Source organism: Drosophila pseudoobscura, chromosome 4 (genome assembly GCF_009870125.1).
Source record: "Drosophila pseudoobscura strain MV-25-SWS-2005 chromosome 4, UCI_Dpse_MV25, whole genome shotgun sequence".
In the NCBI taxonomy this organism is placed as follows: Eukaryota; Metazoa; Arthropoda; class Insecta; order Diptera; family Drosophilidae; genus Drosophila; species Drosophila pseudoobscura.
Genome location: NC_046681.1, coordinates 27780216 through 27803123, shown reverse-complemented (window position 1 = coordinate 27803123; position 22908 = coordinate 27780216). Strand labels below are relative to the sequence as shown.

General features: G+C 48.9%; 5 protein-coding genes across 5 annotated transcripts; 2 read left to right on the top strand and 3 right to left on the bottom strand.

Moving 5' to 3' along the window:
- Nucleotides 1-9575: 9575 nt before the first annotated feature.
- LOC6903198 (inactive selenide, water dikinase-like protein) lies at nt 9576-10682 on the top strand. The gene has a single exon (XM_002132861.2). It carries the CDS (start codon nt 9576-9578, stop codon nt 10680-10682), a length of 1107 nt encoding a protein of 368 aa, XP_002132897.2.
- Nucleotides 10683-10849: 167 nt separating this feature from the next.
- On the top strand, nt 10850-11496 carry LOC6903197 (uncharacterized). Its single transcript, XM_002132860.3, has 3 exons — nt 10850-11039; nt 11095-11165; nt 11218-11496. Exons 1-3 carry the CDS (start codon nt 10931-10933, stop codon nt 11425-11427), a joined length of 390 nt encoding a protein of 129 aa, XP_002132896.3. The 5' UTR covers nt 10850-10930; the 3' UTR covers nt 11428-11496.
- A 2184-nt stretch (nt 11497-13680) lies between these two features.
- LOC4817631 (probable pseudouridine-5'-phosphatase) lies at nt 13681-14707 on the bottom strand. Its single transcript, XM_033380497.1, has 2 exons — nt 13838-14707; nt 13681-13768 (listed from the first exon to the last, which is right to left on the bottom strand). The coding sequence occupies exon 1, from the start codon at nt 14668-14670 to the stop codon at nt 13960-13962; it is 711 nt and encodes a 236-aa protein (XP_033236388.1). The 5' UTR covers nt 14671-14707; the 3' UTR covers nt 13681-13768; nt 13838-13959.
- LOC4817630 (pseudouridine-5'-phosphatase-like) lies at nt 14694-15658 on the bottom strand. Its single transcript, XM_001356990.4, has 2 exons — nt 15524-15658; nt 14694-15439 (listed from the first exon to the last, which is right to left on the bottom strand). The coding sequence occupies exons 1-2, from the start codon at nt 15588-15590 to the stop codon at nt 14784-14786; spliced, it is 723 nt and encodes a 240-aa protein (XP_001357026.1). The 5' UTR covers nt 15591-15658; the 3' UTR covers nt 14694-14783.
- A 166-nt stretch (nt 15659-15824) lies between these two features.
- On the bottom strand, nt 15825-16796 carry LOC4817629 (uncharacterized). Its single transcript, XM_001356989.4, has 3 exons — nt 16620-16796; nt 16431-16544; nt 15825-16366 (listed from the first exon to the last, which is right to left on the bottom strand). Exons 1-3 carry the CDS (start codon nt 16689-16691, stop codon nt 15893-15895), a joined length of 660 nt encoding a protein of 219 aa, XP_001357025.2. The 5' UTR covers nt 16692-16796; the 3' UTR covers nt 15825-15892.
- Nucleotides 16797-22908: the final 6112 nt, after the last annotated feature.

Genomic DNA, 22908 nt, shown 5'->3' with positions numbered 1-22908 from the left:
TAAGAGTACTCCTACCAGTCCATCCCTTGGAAGCAGATGAGCAACCGGATAACTATTTAACTAAATTAACAATTCACGAGATGAAAACTTTTCAAGTTTTCCACTTGACAGACACGCCCCCTCCGCCTCCACGCGAGGTCCTTTTGTTAGGTAAAAGGCAAACAAACACAAAAAAAGGAACAGAACGCACAATCACACAGACAGACGGGGGACTGAAAGCGGAAGCTGGCAAACAAGCGGAAGGCTCTTCTGGCACTCAACTAATGGCAACATAATGCGTTTATTGTGGGGCACAGAATGGGGCACCAGCCGGGGAATCCCCCAAAGAAGTGATAACCCAGCGCAAATGTCAACGCAAAAGTCAATCAATGCATTGATGGGGTGGCAGCTGCTCGAACAGGGGGGTGGCAGACACACAGCCAGACAAGGGGATGGGGCGGGGGGGTTGGAGAAGTACGCACTTTTCAATGGACCAAACAACAGACACAAGTCAGACGGCGCGGAGCGCATTCAAAATCAATTCAATTGAAAAACATTTTCCCCAGTTTTTACACATATACCCTGGCAAAGGATATGGCGATTTTAGCACGAGGTTTGTAACGAAAAGGCAAGAATATTTGGCATAGATTTTGCTGCATAGATCTAGCATATAGATCGGCTAGATTGGAGGACTATATCTTATAGAAATCATGGCAAAAATCCCTTTGGAAGAGCACTCAAAACTTCGGTGATGGAAACTCCCCCTTCATTCGGGGGTTTTTCCTTTATTTGGAGTACTTGTTTTTTCGTTTGAGGGTTGAGTTTTCCTCTCTTTTTTCACGGCCCTGACTTGCCGCTTTTTTGTTGACCATTGACTGGGAAATCACTTGAATTCTGTTCATTTTCATTTTCATTTACATTTTCGGCTGGAAATGAATGATTTCCTCGATGCATTCAAAACGCTAATGAGACGTAATGTGATGGCCATGACGGGCATGATTCACAGTCCTGTCTCATCAGTGGCCAAGCCACAATTAATTGCCATTCCTAGCCGACAATCGTCGTCGTTTGTCAAAAACTTTGTTGCATGCTTAGTGGCAACAACAGCAGCCAGCGAGTGGCTGAGGGATTGCCACATCATCAGCCAACAAATGCCTCAACAGTTTTCAGATACTTATAGCTCATTAAGCCCATGGCGCTCTGGCAACGTTTCAACTTTGCCGAGTCATGCCACGCCCACAACAAGGCACAGCCGCCAAAAGCTCAAAACCTCAAAAACTCAAAAACTCAAAAACTGACTGACAAATTTTCACAGCTCAACGGCCATTAAACTTGGCTGAAAAGTTCAATTAGCTGCAAGACGGGCTGCAGGGCCGGCAGTCTGAAACCTGAAGGAAAGCAAGTACAAAACAGCAAAAAAGATACAGGAATACTTCGAAAGATAGTAGGCCACAGAGGAGCGAGTAAAACCCGTTCAAAAATATAAGAAAAGACAGGAAAAATACTCATAAAACCCTGGACATACCTTGGGAGAGGTGTCCAGGCCTCTTTAGACAGAAAACTTATTGGAAAATCAATCAAAAATCTTTGGCAAAGACCTGAAATGTTTTGGAATCAGACTAGTGGCTGTGAAGCTCCCAAAAAAGAAGGAAAAGGAGCTGTAATGCCACTGAAGGACTGGAAACTGCAAGCAACCCATTGGAAGACACAGCCAGGCCTCTATTCCAGACTATGCCACTCCCCTGTAGCCGCTTTGAATATCCCCCAGCCACAGTCCTCAGTCCACAAAGACCCTGTTCGTGGTGCTTCCTCTCCAGAATCTATCGGCAACATTTTCATTTGCTGAAACGCACTTTCAAACGACTTCAAACGAAAGGACATTCTGGGCACAACTACGAGTACCAGCGAGGAGTTCAATTAATTACAGGACCCCGAACCCAGGGCCCTGCCCCACGCGACTTCGAGGGGGGAGGGAGGAGAATGTTTTGTTTGATTTTGGGAAATCTTTTTGGACAGCGCACAGGACATTTGTCACACGCTCGCTTTCAGCAGCTCCATCATCATCTTGATTCGAATGGCCATTCATTCGTTGTCCCTTATCCCTTATCCAGATCCCTGTCCTCCCTGTTGGATGCCTTGAGATTTTCAATATTAATTGCAGAGCTTCGAACCCGCACAAAGGACACGCTGACCCATGTCCTTGGCTTTGACTTTGACTTTTGATGAATGGCCAAGAATTTGGCCTGACATGAATGAGCATTTTAAATAAATTAGTTGCATTTCACTCGTAGTTTCGGCCTGATTAAGTCCTTTGATTAGCTGCGAATAAATCAGATCAAACGATGCCTTAAAGCTCAAACTTTGGGCCAATAAACCCGCTCCAGCATGGAGTCCCGGCGGTTATTAATCAAGACAATAAACTGGCATAAAAATTGTTATAAGTTAATTAAGCTAAATGAAAACCTCTTAAGCATGAGGGACTCCAGACTGCAGACTGCAGACACCTTCCTTCGTCTCGTCTCGTCTCGTCTTGTTCAAGGTGAAGCACCAGAGAGGATATAAAAATGCCAGAGATAAATTTCATATAAGCAGGGCTCTGGTCTGGTCTGGTCTGGAGTCTGGAGGGAAGACAAATGTCTGGCAATTTGGCTAAATGGCAAACTTGGCCAAGTAAAACATGCACAGGAGCATAATCAAGACAATAATTATTATTGTCATGTGTGTATTTTGGCCCTCCCCAGTTCCCCATTCCCACCGACAGATGAGTAAACTTTCCGTTTGGTTAGCAGCCGCCTGTCTGGCACTCGTCCTGCCAGAGTATCCTCGCCGACTGACTGACAACGTGTGTTAATTATGGCCATCTGCAGGAGGAGACTGACTGACTCGTTCTTGTTCTGTGCCGGAAATCGCATTAGGGAAATTACCTAGAAGGCCAAATACCTCGGCACACATAAATACGAGTAGTTCTTGGCTTGCATTGTCTGTCTGGGAGCCGCTTAAAGGCTTGTTTTTGAGTCTCGAACTTGTTTTAGTTGCTCTAATTAAGCGTTTCAATTGGCTTGGTCTCGTTGGGGTTTTCATCTCCACAAGGGAATCAATGGAATCATTGCAATCTAGGTAATCTTTTAGTTTTTTTGGGGCCTGCTCTTTGTCTTTAATCGCCTTAACCAGGCTTTCGCATATCTTGAGACATATATTTCCTAAAAGGGCTTAAAAGGGAACTAAAATGGTTCTTCTTCTGACTTTATAGTGTATTCAAAACCCTTAATTAAATTGATGTACGTACAGTCAGGCCTCGGGCCTAATTGACTTGTCTTGACCCCAAAATCCCCAAACAGGACGCCACCCCCTGCCCCCTGCCGCCCCCCCTGGAGACCCCAACTCCGCCACTAATTGCTATTGACAGTTATGGTCCATGGCTGGCCGAGATGATTAAAAATTTAATGGCTCCGAGTGGAAGAGTGGTGGAGGATGCCCTGCGGCTAGACCCAGTCCATCAGAACATCCGACTGCCCTTTGAGTCGCATTCCAGGAAAAATCAAAGACAGCCAGAGGCCACAGAATCGACCCTTGTAGAGCCTCGTGGCAACTATGGAAATTTTTGGCTGTTCAACTTGTTGCTAAATACATAAATCTAATTTGATTACAAAGTTACCGCCACGAAAACAGCGTCAGAGTCAGAGATATTCTGTGGCCTGGTGATTTCTCTGTAAATATGTATCTCAAGGTGTTGTTGTTGGCTAAGTGCAGCCGTAGGCTGTTCAATTCCAAAGGATGACAGCTGCTCGAGAGCTCTTTGCAGTTTAATGAAAAGCGAAATGATATTTTCGGGGGAAAAAGACATTTCATGCCAGACAAATATCTTGCGAAAATATTTCATATTTTTCTGTGTGCTCAACGCGGCCTGAAATACGTTTTTTGATACCCTAGAAGGGGGTGGTATGTTGATGAGGGAAAGAAGTGTTTTCCTTTCGAAAAAGATCTCAAAATTGGATAAAAACTATTCCCAACAAGGTATTCCCATACTCAGGGTACTTCCCACTTCGATCTGGGGGCACCCTCCCCCTCCCTTCACCGTTGACTTTTGTTCGTAATTCGAGCTTAGTGTAATGGAATTTTTAAGCGAATGTCACAGAAATGCACAAAGCACAATGAGACAAGAAGCTGCTCAAATATGCAAAGACTTTTACCCCAGCGCACATACAGGACACCTAGGAGCTTATTATGAGGCAGGCAGCCCCCCACAGACCCACCCAAGGACACCACCCGCTGGGGCATGCAACGAGGGGGATGCCAGCAAGCCGGCAACAACGAAAAATGGAACTTATTTTCGTAGACAAGAGCGAATCTTGTGTTTATTTGCGCTTATATGCACATCATCTATCATCTATCATCAGGTTGGGTGTGTGTTGGTGTGTGTGTGGTGCCCCATCATCATAGGGCGTCTTACACTCATCTTTTATACACTACCAGGGGGTACTTCCACTACGATTTTAAGCAGATTTTGGGACATGTTTAGGAGCATTCAAAGACAGGCCTTTCTCTTGAAATATTTCCTAGTTTCGGAAGATTTCCAGATGCCTAGCCCCTTTCTAGAACCCCTTTACCCCATTACCCCCTTACAAGTCCCGGGTATCTTCGAGGGTATCTCAACTTTCGACCTGCTCAAGGAGCCTTTCCTTTTTCCTCGCTTTTGCCATCTTCTTCCGCTGCATCAATTTTCCCTGTTGCCATTATTATGATTGTTATTAACTTAAATAGAAAATACTTGACTGTTTCATAAATCTCACCCGCTGGAGGTGCCTGCTGAGTGGGGGGGGGGGGGGGGCACCAAGGGGCGGGGGGCCGAGCTTTGCGGTGTAGGAGGGCGAGGGCGAGGGCGGAGGTCCTGCTGCGTCAAGTAGATTTATGTTGCTCTTGCCGCTGTTTGTCGTGTGGGGACGAGTTGCTTTCCTGATTTATTTCTGAACGGAATTCCAACAAAGTTGTTGGATTACACAAGGAAATACAAGCAGAGATGTATAGACAGGGCTTTGAAAGGCAGAGAAACAAGGGGTTCTGGGAGAGCTCTAAAAGAAAGACCAGAATCTATCTGTTTCATTAATTGAAACCCCAAACGAAAACCCATTGAACAAATTTAATATCCCCTCCACAGGGTCTCCTCCTTCCTTTAAACATTTCTGTGTCTCACCTCAAGAATTAGGCAACAACTAATTGGCCGCCTGCTGTGCAGGACTATTGTATTTCCATTCACAGAGAAAAGCCTGCCGGCAAAGTTTTAATAAATCCGCAAATTACTTGGAAAGCAACTCGCTTTCGGGTTGACAATCAGCGCGATAAGAACTTGGCATAAACAAGCCCAAAGCCGTAAACTACAGGCTGTTTAGCATTAAGCCGAAATGAAGGCAGATGGCAGCCAGATGAAAGGAAGGACCAACACAAGGACGACGACAACGACACGTTGGTCTGCTGCCGCGTTGGCAATTTTTATTTAGCTTTTGTAAGTTAATTTGTGCACTATTGTCCTGGGTCCTGGGACCCTGCAGGACCCTGCAGCACCCAGGCTGGACACGACTCCCCGGGCTCGTTGAATGAAACGTTTGCTTTTTGCACTTTTCCTCTCTCTCTCTCTCTGTCTTTCTTTGTATACCCTTTCAAAGGGGGACACCGATTCTCTATAGAGAACTCCATAGAGAGTACAAATCTATAGAGTAACGAGTCCTTCGTTACGGCTGGACCTAGGCATCCCTTCTTGTTTTTAATGTAATTCAATTTCAATGAAATTTAATCGTCCGTACGAGGCAGCGGCTTCTCCCCTCCCCCCCCCCCCCCCATTCACCGCCATTCGCCTTTTAACATTATTTGCGTCATTTTGTGGTGGTTAATTTCAGTGCAACGCCACGCTTTTACTATTCAATTATGTTGCCGCTTGTCGCCTCATTCAGGGCACTTTTTTATGCACTCTTGTTTATGATTACAGCAGTTCCGATCCCCCCCGCCCCCCTGCTCAGAGCCCCTCTCTATTGTCCTGCTAATGCCAGCCTGTGTCTTGTTTGTCATCCCGTGTGTCCTGCGTCCTGCGTCCTGTGGCCGTTGCCTTTGTTATGAAAAATTAAATGGGCATAAATCATGCTAATGGCGCATTGCAAATTTATGATGCTTTAAAGCCTGGACAATCCACCATCAATTTATTTATGTATTTGCAATTATTCCGTGGCTCTGCCCGTCTGAGGGTGGAAACTACGGGCTTTCAATGGGTTTCTAGCTGATTTTCCTTTGGCATGGGTTCCATTTGGTTTCGATTTCAATTAGATGATTGTTTAAATGGGTATTTTCTAGCTGATGATGTCAGAGATCCAAGGGAAGACATTGTTTTTCGGTGTTGAGAGCCTTGTAAATCAATTGGGGACAGCCTTAAGGGAGGCAGGAGTGTGTGGATAACTAGTTATAGAGGCAGGGACTCTTCCCCGAATAGATCCCCCGCTTAAACACCATAATTATCTCGGAAACCTAACATTTCATTCGCCACGCATTCGCCGAAAAACTAATCCCAGAACTCGGCTAGGGATAATGCCGCGGAGGCACCACCCACATAATGCAAATTGCTCTTATAATTTGCACAGCAGCGACGTCATTCATCAGCCTTAGAGGGAGAGATTCGGGGGCTTCGGGGGCTTCGGGGGCTGCGGGGGCTGCGGGGGGGGCTGCCCAGGCTAGACAAATTTCCCAGGGATTATCAGGCAAGGAAGGATGCCCTGGTTGCACTCTGTTGCTGTTGCAACATTCTCTTGCAGCTCAACGCTTTGGCGCTTCATTCCATTTATTATAACAACTTTTTGTATCCTTTTTTTTTGCGGCGGGGGGAGGGGAGGGGTAGGGTGGGTGGTTATTTTCATTGCCAAAAATATATTTCAAGCGGGTTCAACTGCGGAGCGCATTTTATTTGGTTTTAGGATCTCACGGAGAGCCAGTTTGTTGCAAACTGTTCTCCACACACACACAGGCACACACACACACACGCACGCCGACACATGGCCACTGCAGATACACTTTTGGGCCAATGCAGTTTTGCAGCTCGCAGATACAGATACAGATACAGATACAAGCACTGGCCGACCTCCCGCAGAGAAATTTTCATTTGGTTTTTGGCTCAGTGAGGGGGAAAAACTCACCAGTTACAGGGTATATAAGACTGAATGAAGAGGGCTCCGAGGAACTGAAGAATATAGTCCCAAAATATTAGAAAATCTGTGGGATAAGGCGGCCTTGTGATAGACCTGGGTTTGAAGGGGAATTTGACAGGGTTCTTCATTCAAATTTGGGGGAATTCAGGTCTTAAAATATGGATTAATGTAGTAGTGTTCTATTCTCTCATTTCTCCTATCCAATACGGTGCTATTCGACCTCCAAATACTTCCATTAACCCTTTCCAGGTCATCCTTTCGGCCACTCTATCCCTGTTTCAACCACAATCATTCTTAGTCGATTTTTCTTTGCATTTGGGAGTTTTCCTTTTGTTTTTCCTGTCTGTCTGTCCCCCCCCCCGCCCCCTTTTCGGGCTCCACCTATCCACTGTGTTGTTTACATGTTCATTCGCGGGATTTTTCACTTGAAATTGGAAAGTCGACGTAGCGTCGCGTCGGCACAAAGAGTTAAGTCCTCGCATCCACAGAAATGGCTAGAACACGGTGGAATGGTAAGAGTATACTGGGCTGAATCGCTTATTGTTCTGACCCACACATTGTTGCATTAAATGAAGTTGGGCTCCTGGCTGGCTCCCCCTTCTGCGGTTAAGCTTGTTAGGGCTTTAATTCGGAGGCATCCTTGGCCGAATCGCATCAACGCAGCTGGAGATCGTTAAATAATTCATGTCAGGCCGCAACGAAATCGAAAAAAGATACGAGAACCAAAGGAAAGAACAAAAAAAAAAAAGCGAAAGAACAGCAGCAATGAAAGCCAAATTAAGCAGTTGGAAACGTTTAGACGGGATGGGGGATGGGGATGGGGGGATGGGGGAAAAGCCAGGAGAGCAGCCTCTTGGTTGCTGGGTGGATGGGGGCGTCCCAGCTGGGCGCCTGATTTACGTTGCAATAATTTTCATCTCATTTTCATTAGGTTTTCGGGAGCTTATCCAGGGCAGCCTTTGCCTGCGAGTTTTATCCAAAAGGTGAGAAGCTTTTTGGCCTGCAACGGTGGGCCACTTGAGCTCTTGGCTATTTATCATTCCCCAAGAGCTTACACCCTGCCCCCTTGGTGTCCATAGGCCTCCGTCCTCTGTGTCTGGAGCAGCCCTTGGCTACAATCTTCTCCTTCTCGCCAGCTGTGGAGGTTTTTTCCCCTGCCCCCTGCACCATACACTCCGTGCAAGTACCCTCGGAAGTTGTGAACAAGTTGCAGGTTGAAACAACAACACGGCTACCGGAATAAAAAGGATCAACAAGGCACTCAGCACCAGAGAAAACAGGAAAAGGAACTGGAAACAGCAACGACAACGAGTGTGACACTTCACAGTGCTGACAGATTTACATCAATTATTGAGCAGCAGCAGGTGCGTGGTAACAGGTGGATCCATAAAGGGGTGGCCCACTCCCCCCACCCCTAAGGGGCCACAACAGACAACTATTTCGCAACGGAAAAAACTCGGCTAGTATTTGATGTCGATTGGGTATTGACAGGCTTCGAGGCTCAGGCGAATGGGGTCGAGTGGGTTGATGCGAAAGTTTGCCAAGAGGGGAAAGAATACTTCGACTAGAATGACCGGCTTATATATTCCTAGCTTCTATATATATAACCGATCCTACGACTTTGGCAAAAGGTCTGTCGAATCCTCCATTGGACCTTTTCGGCTCGCTGTTGATACAGGCCTTGATGTCCTCTTCTTCCAGGCCAAAGTCTGCGAGTCTGCTTCCAGGAATCACATCTTGGCTTGGTGTAGAGCCAAGTAGAGATCAAAAAGCCTCTTCGCCGTCGGAAGAATCTACCTCCCTTTAGGTGGCTGAATCGCCAAAGCCTGTAAAGCGCTCCCTTGACTCCTGTAGAGGAAAATGAAATCAGGGACTGGAACAAGAATACAGCTACCATCTTTCCTGTATGTTCGGTTCTGCTACGCGCCACGCGTCATGCGGCAGCGTCCCTCGTTCAGTTGGTCGGGAGGAGGGCTGCGTTTTGCCTAAGATCGGCGCGTGACAGCCTTCTGTTGGTGCAGAACGTCCAAAAATATATAATATCTCCCCGATGATCCATTTCATGATTTTTAAACATTTTTTCGGTCTACGCGCACCTCCCAAAACAGAGAATTCTTTGTAAGTTTTCAGCTCCACGTAACAGCGGCCATTTTTCTTCCAGTACAGGGTTGCATTGGCCAAGAGTAGGGCTGCCAACTCATGCAATCGATATGTGGATTTGCTGGAGTGTTTGTCAAAGATAAATCTCACCAGCAAAGCGTATTTTCTTTGCCTATTATCAGTATATATCGTAGAGAGACTATAACTATCGATAAGTTCCAATCGTGACATCAGTTATCGAAAGTTTCTAGGCAGCCCTGCAGCTGTCAAACGCTTTTTGCTTGTGAATAAAATAATACTTTGGATTTTACAATGGGCGACTTCAACCCCGTTCTTCGAGGCCTAAGTGCCTACTTCCGGCTGACCAACTACGGCGACCGGATGGTAGCCGGCTGCAAGGTGCCCGAATCAGTGGTTTCGGAAATGCTCGACAGCCCTGCCGACAACGCCTACACGTGGGGCGGCGAGCGGCGGCCGGTAACGCGGCTGGAGGAGATGCTGCGCGAAATGAACATCACCACGAGCGGTCTGCTGGCCGGAGTGCAGCACCACCTGACCGTCGTGTGCCACTACCCGGTCATCGACGATCCCTACGAGGTGGGGAAGATCATCTGCGCGGACGCGATCGCCGACCTCTACGCCATGGGCATCACCGAGTGCGACAAAATGCTGATGCTGGCCTGCAGGCCTCGCCGGATGTGCATGAGCGAGTTCAAAGTGGTGTACTCCATGATGGAGGAGGGCTTCAAGCAGTGCTTCCAGGCCACCGGCGGGAGGGAGACCTGGGCCCAGTGCATGCACAGCGACTGGTTCATCGCCGGCGGCCTGGCCTCCTCCCACTGGGAGAAGAGCCGGCTGCTGGCGCGCGACAACGCCGTGGACGGCGATGTCCTGGTGCTGACCAAGCCCCTGGGCACCCAGATGGCCATCGATGCCTACGGGTGCATCGGTCAGCCGCAGGCCTGGGAGCGCTACAATCCGTTCGTCACCGAAGAGGACCTCCGTGTGGCCTATCGGCTGGCTGTCAAGTCGATGACTCGCCTCAACCGCAAGGCCGCCAGTCTCATGCACTTGCACAACGCCCACGGGGCCTTGGCCGTGTCCGGGCGGGGCATCCTGGCCCATGCCAGGACCCTGGCTCTCCTCCAACAGCAGCCGCTGTCCTTTGTCATCAACATCCTGCCGGTGATCGGCAAGCTGGCGACTGTACCTTGCTGCCAGAGCCGCCTGCGTCGCGGTGTTAGCCACGAGATCTCCGGTGGCCTGCTCATCTGCATGCCCCGCGAGGATGCCGCTTCCTTTTGCCGCCTCCTCGAGGCCCAGGATGGTCACCCGGCCTGGATCATCGGCACTGTCCAGAGCGGCCAGCGGGATGCCATCGTCTGCGAGAATGCTCAAATCATCGAGGTCTCCGAGTGAAGAATCGACTTACATTTGCTCTTACTTGTAGTGCCTCCAATAAATTGCATTCGTAATTGAGCTTCAACAAAATCGTCTGCTTCCCAAAGGGGCTAGGGACTAGGGGCAGGGCGAGCCAAAAGAAGGCTGTACACATTTCAGCCATCTAGTTTTCTCCGAGTTATCCACACAGTTCCTGCTTTCCCCCACAAATCCAAAACACTTTCAACATCTATTGCTTTTACGGAGTAAAGCTAAAATTCCAAATTATGTTTTTACCTTTCAGTGGAAATCCGTGCCTTCGGCGTTTCCTGAAGCACTGCCTGATCCTGATGGCCTTCTGCCTGGCCTGTTTTCTCTCTGGAGATCGAACAGCTCGTGAGTGGAACTGCAGCTTCATTTATCCCCGTACTTATTCTCTCCCTTCCCCCAGCTTTCATGGGCCGCCCTGATGTGCCACCCAATCAGAACCTGACCGAGGAGCTGGTCCAGCAGGCATCCAACGTAAGTACTCCACAGCAAACCATCTGAGCGTACTCTAACCGCATCTTTCCAGTGCACCATTGAGCGAAAGAGCGGCGATCTGCGGTACCTGAATATCAGCTGCCGCATGCTGCAGCAAGGCCTTGTGCCCCCTGCCCACAAATTCAATATGATCTTCATGCTGCCGACCCTCCCGAAGCATTTGCGCCGCCAATGGAACCTCCAAGTGCCCCTGGACTCGATAGTGGGGCTCGAGGAGCTAACAGCAAATGAAGAAAAATAGCCCAAGAATTGACATTTTATAGCAAATAAATAGCAGAGAATCGGTAGCACAGTCTACCGTCAGACCTCAGACAGTTTCCAACTTCCATGGAGACCCCATAGGCATCGATGGGAGGAACAGATACCGAACCCCATGTTCCCTGCTCTTGCGGAAGCCTCGCAAGGATTGGGACCTCAGGGATCTGGAAGGTACGACGAAGCGCAGGAAGATGCGACGTTCAGCCCTTTGTGGGCGTCCTCCACCGAATATTCGACACCCTCTCTGAATAGCAAGGGAAAAAACAATGTGGCTCAGTGGCTGAAGCCTCATAGAGTCAGCGAAAAGTCTCCAACCAAGAGGAACCAATCTCTCAGACGAAGCTCGAGAGGCCAAGGAGTCGGGCACGTGATAGATATAGGCCTTAAGCCCGCGAAACAACCCGAAAACCAAAGGCGATCTCCATCTTTTAGGTCTCTTTTCGTTCCTTTCAATCAATCCGACTATTCCTCGGCCGACCCTCGCTGAAAAGTTTTCTGTTTGCAGGCTTAACTTTTGGATTTGCGTGAAATTTGTTTGTTTCTGCCACAAAATCCTCTCGCATTCCCTTCATTAAGTACTGAGCCTGGTCGAAGGGGCTCCGAACAAAAACCATTTATCCTTTAAAAAAGGATTTGCAAATTCAAGAAGCACCACGAAATCCCTTTGCAACCAGCAACTCAATTAGTTGCACGCATCCATTAGATATTCCGGGCACAGACCGAGCGACGGGAACGATTGCAAAGCCATCAAATAGCCAGGGGCCGCCTTCCAATCGGGCAGACGGAGATGGGGATGCAGGAGGGTCCTAAGAAGGGTAGGGGATTATTTTTTGGGTACAGCAGGTCCGACCACAAACAAAGATGTCACGCAGTGCGTTGCCCAAGGGGATTTGGACATCGGAACACCCAAAAATATTATATATGACATTTTGTTATGAATACTAATGCGGCCAGAGGACGGGGACGGGGGCGGGGGCTGGGGCTGGGGGGTCTTAAACTTTCTCGCAAAGACCACTTTGCATAGTCCAGGAATAAGTACATTGTTATGTATATTTATTGAGAGTTTAAGGAACATTTCGTTATTGTGAGTGAACCGATTAACGTCGATCTAGTGGTGGCTCCTTCTCAAGTTATTCACATTTGAAATGTTTGGACTTTGGTGTTCCACACTCAGGGCATTCCCGCGAGTCACCCTCTAGAGCCGCGGTCTTCGGCTTGTCGGCGGGGCCATCCTCGACATCCGGCGACGGGTCGGGTCCATCGGGCTGCACCATCTTCCAGTACACACGTGGAGTGAACTTTGAGGGAAGTGGCTCGAACAGGAATAAATGGACGAGCTTCTCCAAATCGGGGGCATCGTTGAAGGTCTCATTGGAGGCATCTTGCTGCGAAGAGTCTTGATCCATTCTGGGTTGATCTGGCAAAAAGAATACTTTATTTAGGCGTCCGTTTCACAGTTTTTTACCTCGAACCTACCACAAGCAGAGAAGAAGAAAACGCAAAGACAACAATTACTTGCCAATTGGCAGGAAAAATTCAGAAGAAGAAGCCACGCGTTTGGGGAAAATTAGCGCCATGGAGGGGGGAAAATGGTCACATCGAAAAATAGTATTTATCGGGTAGTACTTAAGGGTACTCTGGATCATCCCCCCAATGAATATTCCCGCTTCCAATAAACTCCAAAGACACCATAGACATTAAACTATCCGAAAACATTCTTATTTTCATTTCATTAATAGATATCTACTCAAGTATCGAGAGCTATCGATACCACAAAGCTTGGAAATTGCGAATAATTTTGTGATCTCCGAGAAATTATCTGTGGAACTGCTCAATAAAGCGTTGCCGCCATGATTGCCCTTTGACATTGGACTCTGGCAACATTCCTGCGAAGCGAGAGAGAGAGAAGATGCATGAGAGCCAAAGACACAGAATTAGTGTTGGACAGTGTTGGGAAGCGAGCCAGGAAGCTGTGTCTCTTTCACTTCGGGGAAAATATAATTAGGAAAACCACAAAAGTGCTTCAAGTGTTTCATTACCTTTGGAAAAAACAACAATGGATTCCGGGGATTCCGAGGATTACGAGCATGCCTCTCCGCTCTTATGAAAGGAGTGCTAGAATTCAGTGGATTCAAAATGTATTCTAGAGCTTGTCAGTACAGGCATCGTCTGCCGATCATCGCCGCCGCGAGCCCCAAACTCACTGCCAGCCAACATCCAGGATGTCTCCCTCGGCTTTGGTGGGGCCTGAACGTGGGCCATCGAAGAGGAACCTGGAGGGCAACTCACCGCTTTCCTCTTGTGTATCCGTCTCTGATGGAATTCTGAAGGTTCGTCCCCAAATGGATTGGGAATCCGTTGAGTTTTTTCTAGGAACTTTGATCCCTACTTACGCTACACATTTTGAATGGCCAGAAACATAACCCCACTCCCTTTTCTTTCTACTTTGAGAGATCTGAAGGAAGCATCGTCTGCTGTGGTGGATTCTCCTGCAGGAGGCACTCTGCAGGTCTCTTCAGAAGGGGGGCAGACCAAAGTACTGCGGCCTGAAGGCCTCCAGCGAGCGGAGCCTCAGTGTGGCCGGAGCACTGAGTCGAATGGAGAGCAGGGGATCCGGCACGAGCACAACCTGCATGCCGGCGGCCAAGGCAGCCTCCATGCCCAGTAGCGAGGACTCCAGCACCAGGCAGTTCTCCGGCTCCGGGGGATCCTTGAAGCGAGCGGCGGCTGTGAGGAATATATCCGGAGAGGGCTTGCACCGCTTCACCTCCGAGTCGGAGCCGCCTACGACGGCGTGCTGGAAGACCTCGAAGAGCTCGGCGTGGGGACGCACCTTGAGGTCGTACGACTCTCGACTGCCGCTCGTCTCCAGGGCCAGGGGCACGTGGGAGGCGTGCAGGTGGCGCAGGAGGCGCTCCGCGCCGGGCATCAGGCCCACGGACCCCAAGTGGTCCCGACTGTGGAGCCTGTGGAGGCGCTGGAACTGCGTGCGGCTGAGGGGCAGGCCGTAGCTGTCGATGATCATGTCCGCCGACTCCGGGGAGGGCTTGCCCATGCACCGCAGCTTCAGGTCGAAGCCGTAGATGTGGCCGAAGGGGTCGAGGATCTGCTGCACCGCCCGCGTGTTCAGGCGCTCGCTGTCGAGCAGGAGGCCGTCCAGCTCGAAGATGCAGTGGGTCACGGGTCGGAAGCAGCAGTGCCGCGACGAGGAAACCAATTCCGACATTTTCCTGCGATTCTAAGAGATTCTAAGAGGTTCTGAGATTCTATTTTTTTGTTTTTTCTTCTAGTAAACTTTGAATTTTGATGGATGGAATCGGATCGGATAGATTGTGCTCTCTACCCGAACTCGAACTTTGAACAGGTGTCGTAGTGGGGCAGGCCGAAAAGCTGCGGCTCGAAGTCCGCCATCGAGTCGAGCACCTGCGTGGCGCCTGTCCTCTGCTCCGAGGGCACCCGGGGATCGGGGATCATCACCACCTGCATGCCGGCGGCGATGCCCGCCTGCAGGCCGTTGGGGGAGTCCTCGAAGACCAGACACTGGCCGGGGTCCGGCGCCGGGTGGAAGCGGGAGGCGGCCAGCAGGAAGATGTCCGGGTGGGGCTTGCCCCGGCCCGGCCTTAGCTCCGGGTCATCGCCACAGACCACGTGGTGCAGGGCGGGGAACAGGTCCCTGTGCGGCTGCGACTTGGTGTGGAAGGCGGCCTGCACCGAGCTCGTGGCTATGGCCATGGGAATGCGGTGATCGTGGAGGTGCAGCATCAGGTCCTTGACCCCCGGCAGCAGCTGGACATTGTTGATGCGTCCGAAGACCACGGAGTCGAATATCTTCAGGTACTCGACCGGCGTCAGCGGCAGCTGCAGCTCCTCGACCAGCTGCCGGGCGGACTGGAGGGCCGGCATGCCCATGTACCGCAGCTTCATCTCGTACGTGTAGCTCTTGCCGAACGGCGCCACGATCTCGTTGATCACATCCGAGTACATGTTTTCGGTGTCTAAGGAGTGATTGGTGATTGATGGAGATTGATGGAGTAATCGAATGGGAATGGGAATGGGAATGGGAATGTGCAGGGGCCTACCCAAGACGGTCCCATCGCTGTCGAAGATGATGTGCGTGACGGGCTTGTAGCAGGCCCTGGAAGCCATGATTAGCCCTTCTACGACTCTGCCCCTACGACATGCCGCCAAAGCTGGGATTTAATTTGAAAATTCAACGCGAAAATCCAACAATTCAAATGGCAACGCGTTTCCCATTTCCGCCCGGGCATAAGAATTAGCCTGGCCAAAATCAATAGCCAGACAGCGCTGGCTGCTGGCTGCTGGCCCGTTCGAGTGCGACTAATGTGTCGCCATCAGATATCAATAAAAGCGGCAGACGAATGCTTGGGTGTTCTTTCACTTTATGGACCGTTCGGTGTACAGTGTGCTGTGGAGTATTGTGGATGGATCTAGATGGGCCCATCGTCGGGGTCGCGGCACACGCTGTTGAGGACCGGCGGCAGGGGGCGGCCCGAGAGGCTCTTCACGCAGCGGGGCTGCAGGTTGCTGAGCAGATTGCAGATACGCTGGTGCTGGTAGGTGACGCTCGGCATGCCGTTCTTGTAGATCCTGTCGTCCACGTAGACCACGTCGATGCCCTCGCGCATGATGCGCACGTGGTAGGGATGGTTGTGGGGGAAGAAGCACAGCTCGGTGCCGATCTCCTTGGTGATCAGGGTGTTGGTGTTCGTGTCGACCTCCTCGCTGCCGTCCGCGTTGGTCACGTACTTGGTCAGCTTTACCACAAACACGGCGATCTCCGCGTCGCTGAACAGGCTCTGGCCCGCCGGCAGCACTGTCAGCTCGACGACGACCTTCTTGCAGCAGACCAGCTCCGGCTCGTAGGGCTGCAGGGCGTGGAAGTTCAGCAGCGATGGACTCGGCTGTGAAAATGGTTGGTTAGAAGCGCACTCTAGGCGGGAGGGGAGGGGGGTGGCCCCATCTCACATTAAAGTTCTGGCGGTAGCTGTTGAGCATCTCCTCGGTGCCGTACATCGTGCCGTGCCACTTTGGCGGCATATAAACCTCCGTGTCCGCGGATGTCAGCAGCATCGTGCCGTGCTGGAAGCACACAAAAGTGAGGAAAGGGAAAGCGGAAAGCTCCTCCGGATCGGCGGATCTGCGGCTCCTTCTTACCAGATCAAACGAATAGTCGTACAGGTTGTCGGAGGTCAGGTCTCTGGGTATTCCATCGTCATCGAGGAACATGCTGAAGGACTTTATTTTGCTATCTTCGGCCTAAAATAAAACACAAGTCAATTTTGGACACGAATACGACGGGGTGCCAGTGTGTTCTGTGACGCGTGTGTCAATGCCTGTTCCGATAGCGATCTATCGATACGATAGACACTCTACATGCGATATTTTCTTTGAAGAAAAGCTGGACTTCTGCTCCCCTCCCCTTGTGCTGCTCATAAATTTGTCCACGCCCCTTACGCCAATGACAACTTAAGTGCGGTCATGTTTTCGGTGTCTCTCTGCGTTGCGTAGCACTGTTCCATTAGGAAAACAATTACAGACGACTCTGACAGGCACAAACTAAGCCCATGACCGTCTCCACACAGGAAGAGATAGGGTCTCCGTCTGGCTCCGGCTCTGGCTCCGGCTCTGGCTCTGGCCGGGATATGTGGCCATAAATTATGAGTTTGTCGTCACATGCTGGCGGTCTTAGCCGCTGGTCATGTCTTTTAAGCAGCCTTGGGGGCTCTGTCGCCCATCCTTGGGTGCCTTCCAGCGGCCGTTTATCAAGTGCAGTGTTTGGGGGGCCCGCCTGCACTTGTTTACTTTCTTCCAGGGTAAGGTTGCGTTTCTCCACCGAAATTCAAATCCCAAAAACATAAATTATAACCCAGAAACTCCTCTATCCGCTATGCTCCAACTCCATCAGCCTGTGGGTTCTCATTTGCTCACGAACCGAGAGCGTCACATGTGTGTCTAAGTGATTTTCAATAAGTTGTCGGGTCAAAGTTTTTGGGGCACGATTTTTCACAGCTCCAGATGTCTATATATACATATATGTAGGTCTAACATAATTTATGGCGCCTTTATCGGGGTGGGGTGGATTTTCGCAGGCGTCGATAATGACGAGCGATTTCTCATAGCCAAAGCACCAGCCATTGGCAGCAGCTGCGACCGACCTTTGACATCCCCCCAGGCCCAAGTCGGCCACGTTCCAGAGCCAGTGGCACGTAAAAACAAACTTGATTCTCTTGGCCATCAAAAAATGCCATCCGTCTTGCAATCCAACAAGAAATGTGTTCGCTTCTGACTCTGGAACGCGACGTGATTCAATATTTTCTGTGAAATTATTTTTTAATCATATTGTACTCCGACAGAAGTCAAAACAAACATTAGCCAGAAAAAGTGGAGGCTGGATTTCCCAGAAATATGAAAGATGTGCATATTGGAGAGGTCTTAAAGCGAAATCTGGGTACCCAAAAGACAGTGACTCAATTTGTAGATTGAACTGAAAGATTCCCCTCTTCCCGCCCAATCTATAGCCACCCCACAAACACATGTACACATGTAAAACCCCCCAAAAGATTAAAAGAATAAAGGGAAATAAGGGAAAATAGTAAAGCAAAGAATGTAGCAAATGTGCTAGAGAAAACTTTTGTAATTTGAAAGACTTGCAGCTGGTATTCGTCGGTATTGGTCGGCCATTAACGCTCGATTCGAATGACGTTTTTGGCTCGGATTCGGGCTCTTATGGTAAATGCCCGCAAAATGTTGAAATGGCAACCAAATCAGCGAATCTCAAACCATGTCAAGCCCGTTCCAACCGTTCCGTTCCGTCCGTCCCGTCCATTCCGTCCGTTCCAAATTGCAATTGTGACAATGCTGACAATCTGCAGGCGACAGCCAACACCAGAGTTTCGGGCGTCATGGGGCGGGCGGAGGGGAAAACAGACGGCAATGCCATTTCCTAGCTCCATCTCCATTTCTAGTTCCGTCCAGCTTTCTGGCTTCGTGGCAGCGTCAAGAAAACGGCGAGCGACACTTACAATCAGTATGAAATTTACGCGATTTTCATTGCGGCAAATGGTTCGCTTTTTTCCGTATTAACATTTCTTGGCAGCAAAAGGAGGCAGGAGACTGACTGACTGACTCTAAGGTGTGTGGGTGGGGCCGTTGGGTGGGGTGTGCGGGGTGTGGAGGGTGCCCCAGCTGAAGTCGTGCCAATTTTCATATTTTCCTGCACTTTGTTGAATGGGCATATGGGATCAGTGAGGATTCGGACAGCAGTTAGCTTTTTTTATAGAGGAAAACGATGAACAATTACAGATGGGGAGAACTGAACTTTAAGGAGTCATGGTTAGCATAATCTATCCATGAAACTTCTTTAGACAGGCTCCTACGCCTGCGCTTCTCTCCAGCGCCAACCCCTGGCTCACTCGCTCGCTTCCAAGTCTTTCTCTATAAAAGAGAGACATAATGGCATCCCCAAATGATTACCCTTTAGTCTGAGAGAAAGCATCTCCCCGAAGAGTGTACAAAGACTTCGTTGTGTCCCCCGAGGAATATGATTTTCCTCACAGTTTGGTGGCCCTCCCCGCCCCTCTTTAGACCCCAACCCGCACAACAACAAACAGGCAAACAGCTCGCGGCTGCCACGAGCCAAAAGTGGCATCAGCTGCGGCAGTTGGCGCGGATATATCTTCCCGGTGCCCTGCCCTATCCAATCCCCCCCCCCATCCACGAGTCTCTGGGCACGCACACGACTCTGGCTGGCTCCCAGTCTGTCTCTAGCCGAGGATAATGCAATAAGCGTTGCCAACAAGGCCCCAACGTCTTCTTGTCCTGTAACTTTGAGCCGTACAGGAAACCCGCTTGTGGGTGGGTGGGGGGTCATGATGCACAGGGAGTGGGGGAGGGGGGTGGGGGAGGGGGGTGGGGGGGTTGCACATGTGTGCCAGACAGGTTATGCGCTATAAAAAATTTAAGAAATTGCTACCAGCGTCAGGGCCAGAACCGAAAAACGACAATACTTACGAGCATTTCACAAATCAAAATACTTTTCGAGCTTCAAGTCTCCGTCTCCGCCTCCGCCCCCGTCTCCCTTTGTTGTCTGCCCCAAGTGGTTATTGTTCTTGCCCCAACTGATGCCAAGAGGAGGGCAGGGACGGGTACGGGTACGGGTGCGGGTACGGAGAGAAAGCGAAAAACAATGTGCTAAATAAATAAATTTGTCGAAGATTGCAAATATCAAAAAGAATATAGAAGAAAACTTTGGCTATGACTTTTATCATGTGGCAGGTGATTGTAAGAGTTTTTATGGTGGATTTAAGATCCAAAATGTGGATAAGTTTTTGAGGATGAAAGAACTATTTCCGATGCATACTAATTGGTGTTTTTGGCAGTCAATAGTTGGGCTAAAAGATACTTCCTTTGGAGACACGAAAACTATAACTTCCCGTAGAGTTTAAAATACTTACAATTCCGATTGATTGAATGTAGAAATAGGTACGAAATCTCTGAGCAAAAGATTTCTGTCACTCCTTCAAGCTTTGCTTACAATTCAAGACTGTCTTAGAATCTCGATCTTCTTGGAATTCGGATCCCAAAGCTCAATGAAAGCTCTCCCTTTCTCTCTATCCCTCTCCATTGAGTGTCTGCTGGAAAAGCTTTGAAAACTGAGAAATTTCATGAGAAATGAAATATCAGCATAGGGGAATGTTTATGTTTATTTGAAGGCAATGGCGATAATCATACTTAAAAGTCCATTCATTGAATGTTTTGTTTATTTTTTTGATTGGGTTCAGCCATTGGCTCGCGTTTTAGTGATCTGATATCTATGCAAAAAAGTTGTTTAAAGATTCTTGAATGATTTATTTATTTATAAGTTTAGAAGAAATATACAACTATTAATTCTAAGAGGTTTGAGGGGTGCCTAGAGTATTGGTACCTAGACCTAGACCTTCGAGGAATAATTTATAATGGAATGTTTTGTGTCGAGCCTTTTCGGAGACTCGGATTCTAGATTTACTAAAGAGATATATCCATTGTTAGATTGCAATTTAGAGTTCTATTATGTGATGTTTTAAGCTACAGAGTTAGAGGACAAGGATAGGGATATTACGGATCAAACGCATAGAAAAACAGTTATGTACATCTCTTACATGATGTTTTATACTATAGAGTTAGAAGGGCTTGGCCGAGAACTACGGATATATTAAGGAATAGACCAACAGTTCCAACTGCCAATGCGGCTCTATGTAGGTATCGCTATGTTATATATAATAGCGATAGAGTTCTCTTTATTTCCTTTAGTTCTTCGTTTTGTATACGTATTGTATTTTTCGAAGAAGAAGTCGAAGAATGTTGAACCGTCGACGACTATTTGGGAGTCAGAAATCAAGTGTCCATTGGAGGTCCAGCACTCGGGTCTCTAGAGTCCCTCTCTTCCCGCTGCTGCTGATTCTCTTGTCTCCTTTAGGTCCTCTCATCCTTTCCTATATCTTCTTTTTGACATCATGTCTCTCTATTGCCGAGAAAGCCATCTACTCTACAGTGAGGCCTTCTTATAGGCCTTCTACCTCTACATTGGACACTGGTTCAGCTGGTATTGGTTGGGGACATCTCGGGAGGAGTATAGATGGTAGCTCGTTCGACGACGATTGGTACTGAGGGTAAGCAAAGGCCCAAGATTGAATGCTTGAATATAGACACAATATTTGAGCAAATATGCACGAACAAAATCAAGGAAAATCCACTAGGGATTATGGCAAGTCGCACTCCTATCAAAACAACAATATAAATAAATAAATAAAAATATACATGAGCAGTAGGAGAGTTACACATATAGTATGTGTGAGGGGAGCGGAACAGCAAATAATTTCAGAAGATTCGATTAAAAGAGATTCCAGGAAATATCTTCAGAGCTATTAGAAACTTCTGCTCCCAGCAGTTTAATTTAAATTGGGTTCATCTACAGAACTTGTGCACTTTTATTCCCCAACAAATAACTCCCTTGGTCCCAAATTATCTCAGATATTCGGTCTACCAAGGGATCCCATGATGAACATTCCTTTAGCTATTTCTCTCGTAGATTGAAGCTCTCTCCGAGCTGCTGTCGCCTCCTCCTCCCCTCTCCCCCTGATGCATGGCTGTTTTTCCATGTAAAAGAAGAGAAACGAAACAGTTCTTAATATCCTGGGAGAATGGCATGCAAAAAGGGGCACAGGCACAGGCAGCGGCGACTGGAACAAAGGCAAAGACGAGCAGAAACTGCGTCATGTTTTGTGATTCCCACGCATTCTCTGGACCCCCTGCCCTGCTGCCAGTCCAACCTTCCTATATCCATACTCCCACGAGCTCGCTTGGGGTTAAAGGTCGTCAGAGTGTGTCTCCACCCACACTTGATGTTGCAAGTGGCGCCTGCCACTGCTGCCACTGCTGCCACTGTGGCTCTCGGATGTTATTTAACCGACAGTTTAGTGTTATCACCCCCTCCGGCTCTGTAGTCCTTTTTTATGTCATCTGTTGATTGCAGGCAGATCCCCAAACAGACCCCCGGCTGTGCCCAATGGAACTGCAACAATAATCGGAATTAATTCAATTTTGGTGGCAGGTTTTAAAGGTAGCCACTTAATTAAATAGCCACACACACACACACAGACACACACACGTGCTGTCCTGTGTCCTGTGGCCAGGATGCAGTGCACTCTGATATTTTGTGATTTTTATATAGAACCGAATTCTGTTTAAATCAAATTACATTCAACAAAATGCCCATAAAGCGAAGCGAATGGATAACCGCAAAATATTCGAGCACTTAAAATCGCAAAATGATTGAATTGTGTGCAGGGATTTTTATGGATATGCGGCCGTGACACAAGCCCCTCGTGAGGGGCGCCCCCAGATGCTGGAGGGTCCCCAAACAAGTGGAATGTTGCCCTTTCCCCGAATCTCTAGCCTTCGATCTCACACACCAAATAAATCCAGGAAATTCCTCCTAGGATTATGGGCTCTTCCATCCAAAAATAGATACATTTTGAGTCACGCTCTCATCTCTCATGTCACAACAGTGGCAGGGCCACAGGGGGGACATAGGCCCGTCCATACTTGTCACATTTAAGTGAATGTAGGATCATCTGGCTATATCCTTCAAGGCCTCCTCTGGGGCGACGCCTCTGCCTGGGGGGGGGGGGGGGGGGCTGCACTCATGGCCTGTAATAACCGCCGAGGCTCAGGGTATCAGGGTATCAGGGTATCAGGGTATCAGGCTACCAGCTGCCGGCTTATGGTTGCCTTTGATCAAATTATCCCTTGCACTCCTCCCACCCACAGACATGGCACCTGTTTTTAAGCTCAGATGTCCGGTAAATGTGTACATATTTTAAATTTAATTACTACACGCGCAGCATGCCGCCCGTCCAGCCCCAATCCTTTCATTCCACGACCCCAAAAGGCGGGGGAATGCGCT

What these genes read in the sequence shown, in the direction of transcription:
- LOC6903198 (XM_002132861.2), top strand. Translation starts at nt 9,576, where the DNA reads ATGGGCGACTTCAACCCCGTTCTTCGAGGCCTAAGTGCCTACTTCCGG.
- LOC4817631 (XM_033380497.1), bottom strand. Translation starts at nt 14,670, where the DNA reads ATGTCGGAATTGGTTTCCTCGTCGCGGCACTGCTGCTTCCGACCCGTG.
- LOC4817630 (XM_001356990.4), bottom strand. Translation starts at nt 15,590, where the DNA reads ATGGCTTCCAGGGCCTGCTACAAGCCCGTCACGCACATCATCTTCGAC. An exon ending in CAGCGATGGGACCGTCTTGG is followed by an intron (nt 15,440 to 15,523) that starts GTAGGCCCCTGC and finishes ATCACTCCTTAG; the next exon opens with ACACCGAAAACATGTACTCG.
- LOC6903197 (XM_002132860.3), top strand. Translation starts at nt 10,931, where the DNA reads ATGTTTTTACCTTTCAGTGGAAATCCGTGCCTTCGGCGTTTCCTGAAG. An exon ending in CTCTGGAGATCGAACAGCTC is followed by an intron (nt 11,040 to 11,094) that starts GTGAGTGGAACT and finishes CCCTTCCCCCAG; the next exon opens with CTTTCATGGGCCGCCCTGAT. An exon ending in TGGTCCAGCAGGCATCCAAC is followed by an intron (nt 11,166 to 11,217) that starts GTAAGTACTCCA and finishes GCATCTTTCCAG; the next exon opens with TGCACCATTGAGCGAAAGAG.
- LOC4817629 (XM_001356989.4), bottom strand. Translation starts at nt 16,691, where the DNA reads ATGTTCCTCGATGACGATGGAATACCCAGAGACCTGACCTCCGACAAC. An exon ending in ACGACTATTCGTTTGATCTG is followed by an intron (nt 16,545 to 16,619) that starts GTAAGAAGGAGC and finishes GTGTGCTTCCAG; the next exon opens with CACGGCACGATGCTGCTGAC. An exon ending in GCTACCGCCAGAACTTTAAT is followed by an intron (nt 16,367 to 16,430) that starts GTGAGATGGGGC and finishes CCATTTTCACAG; the next exon opens with CCGAGTCCATCGCTGCTGAA.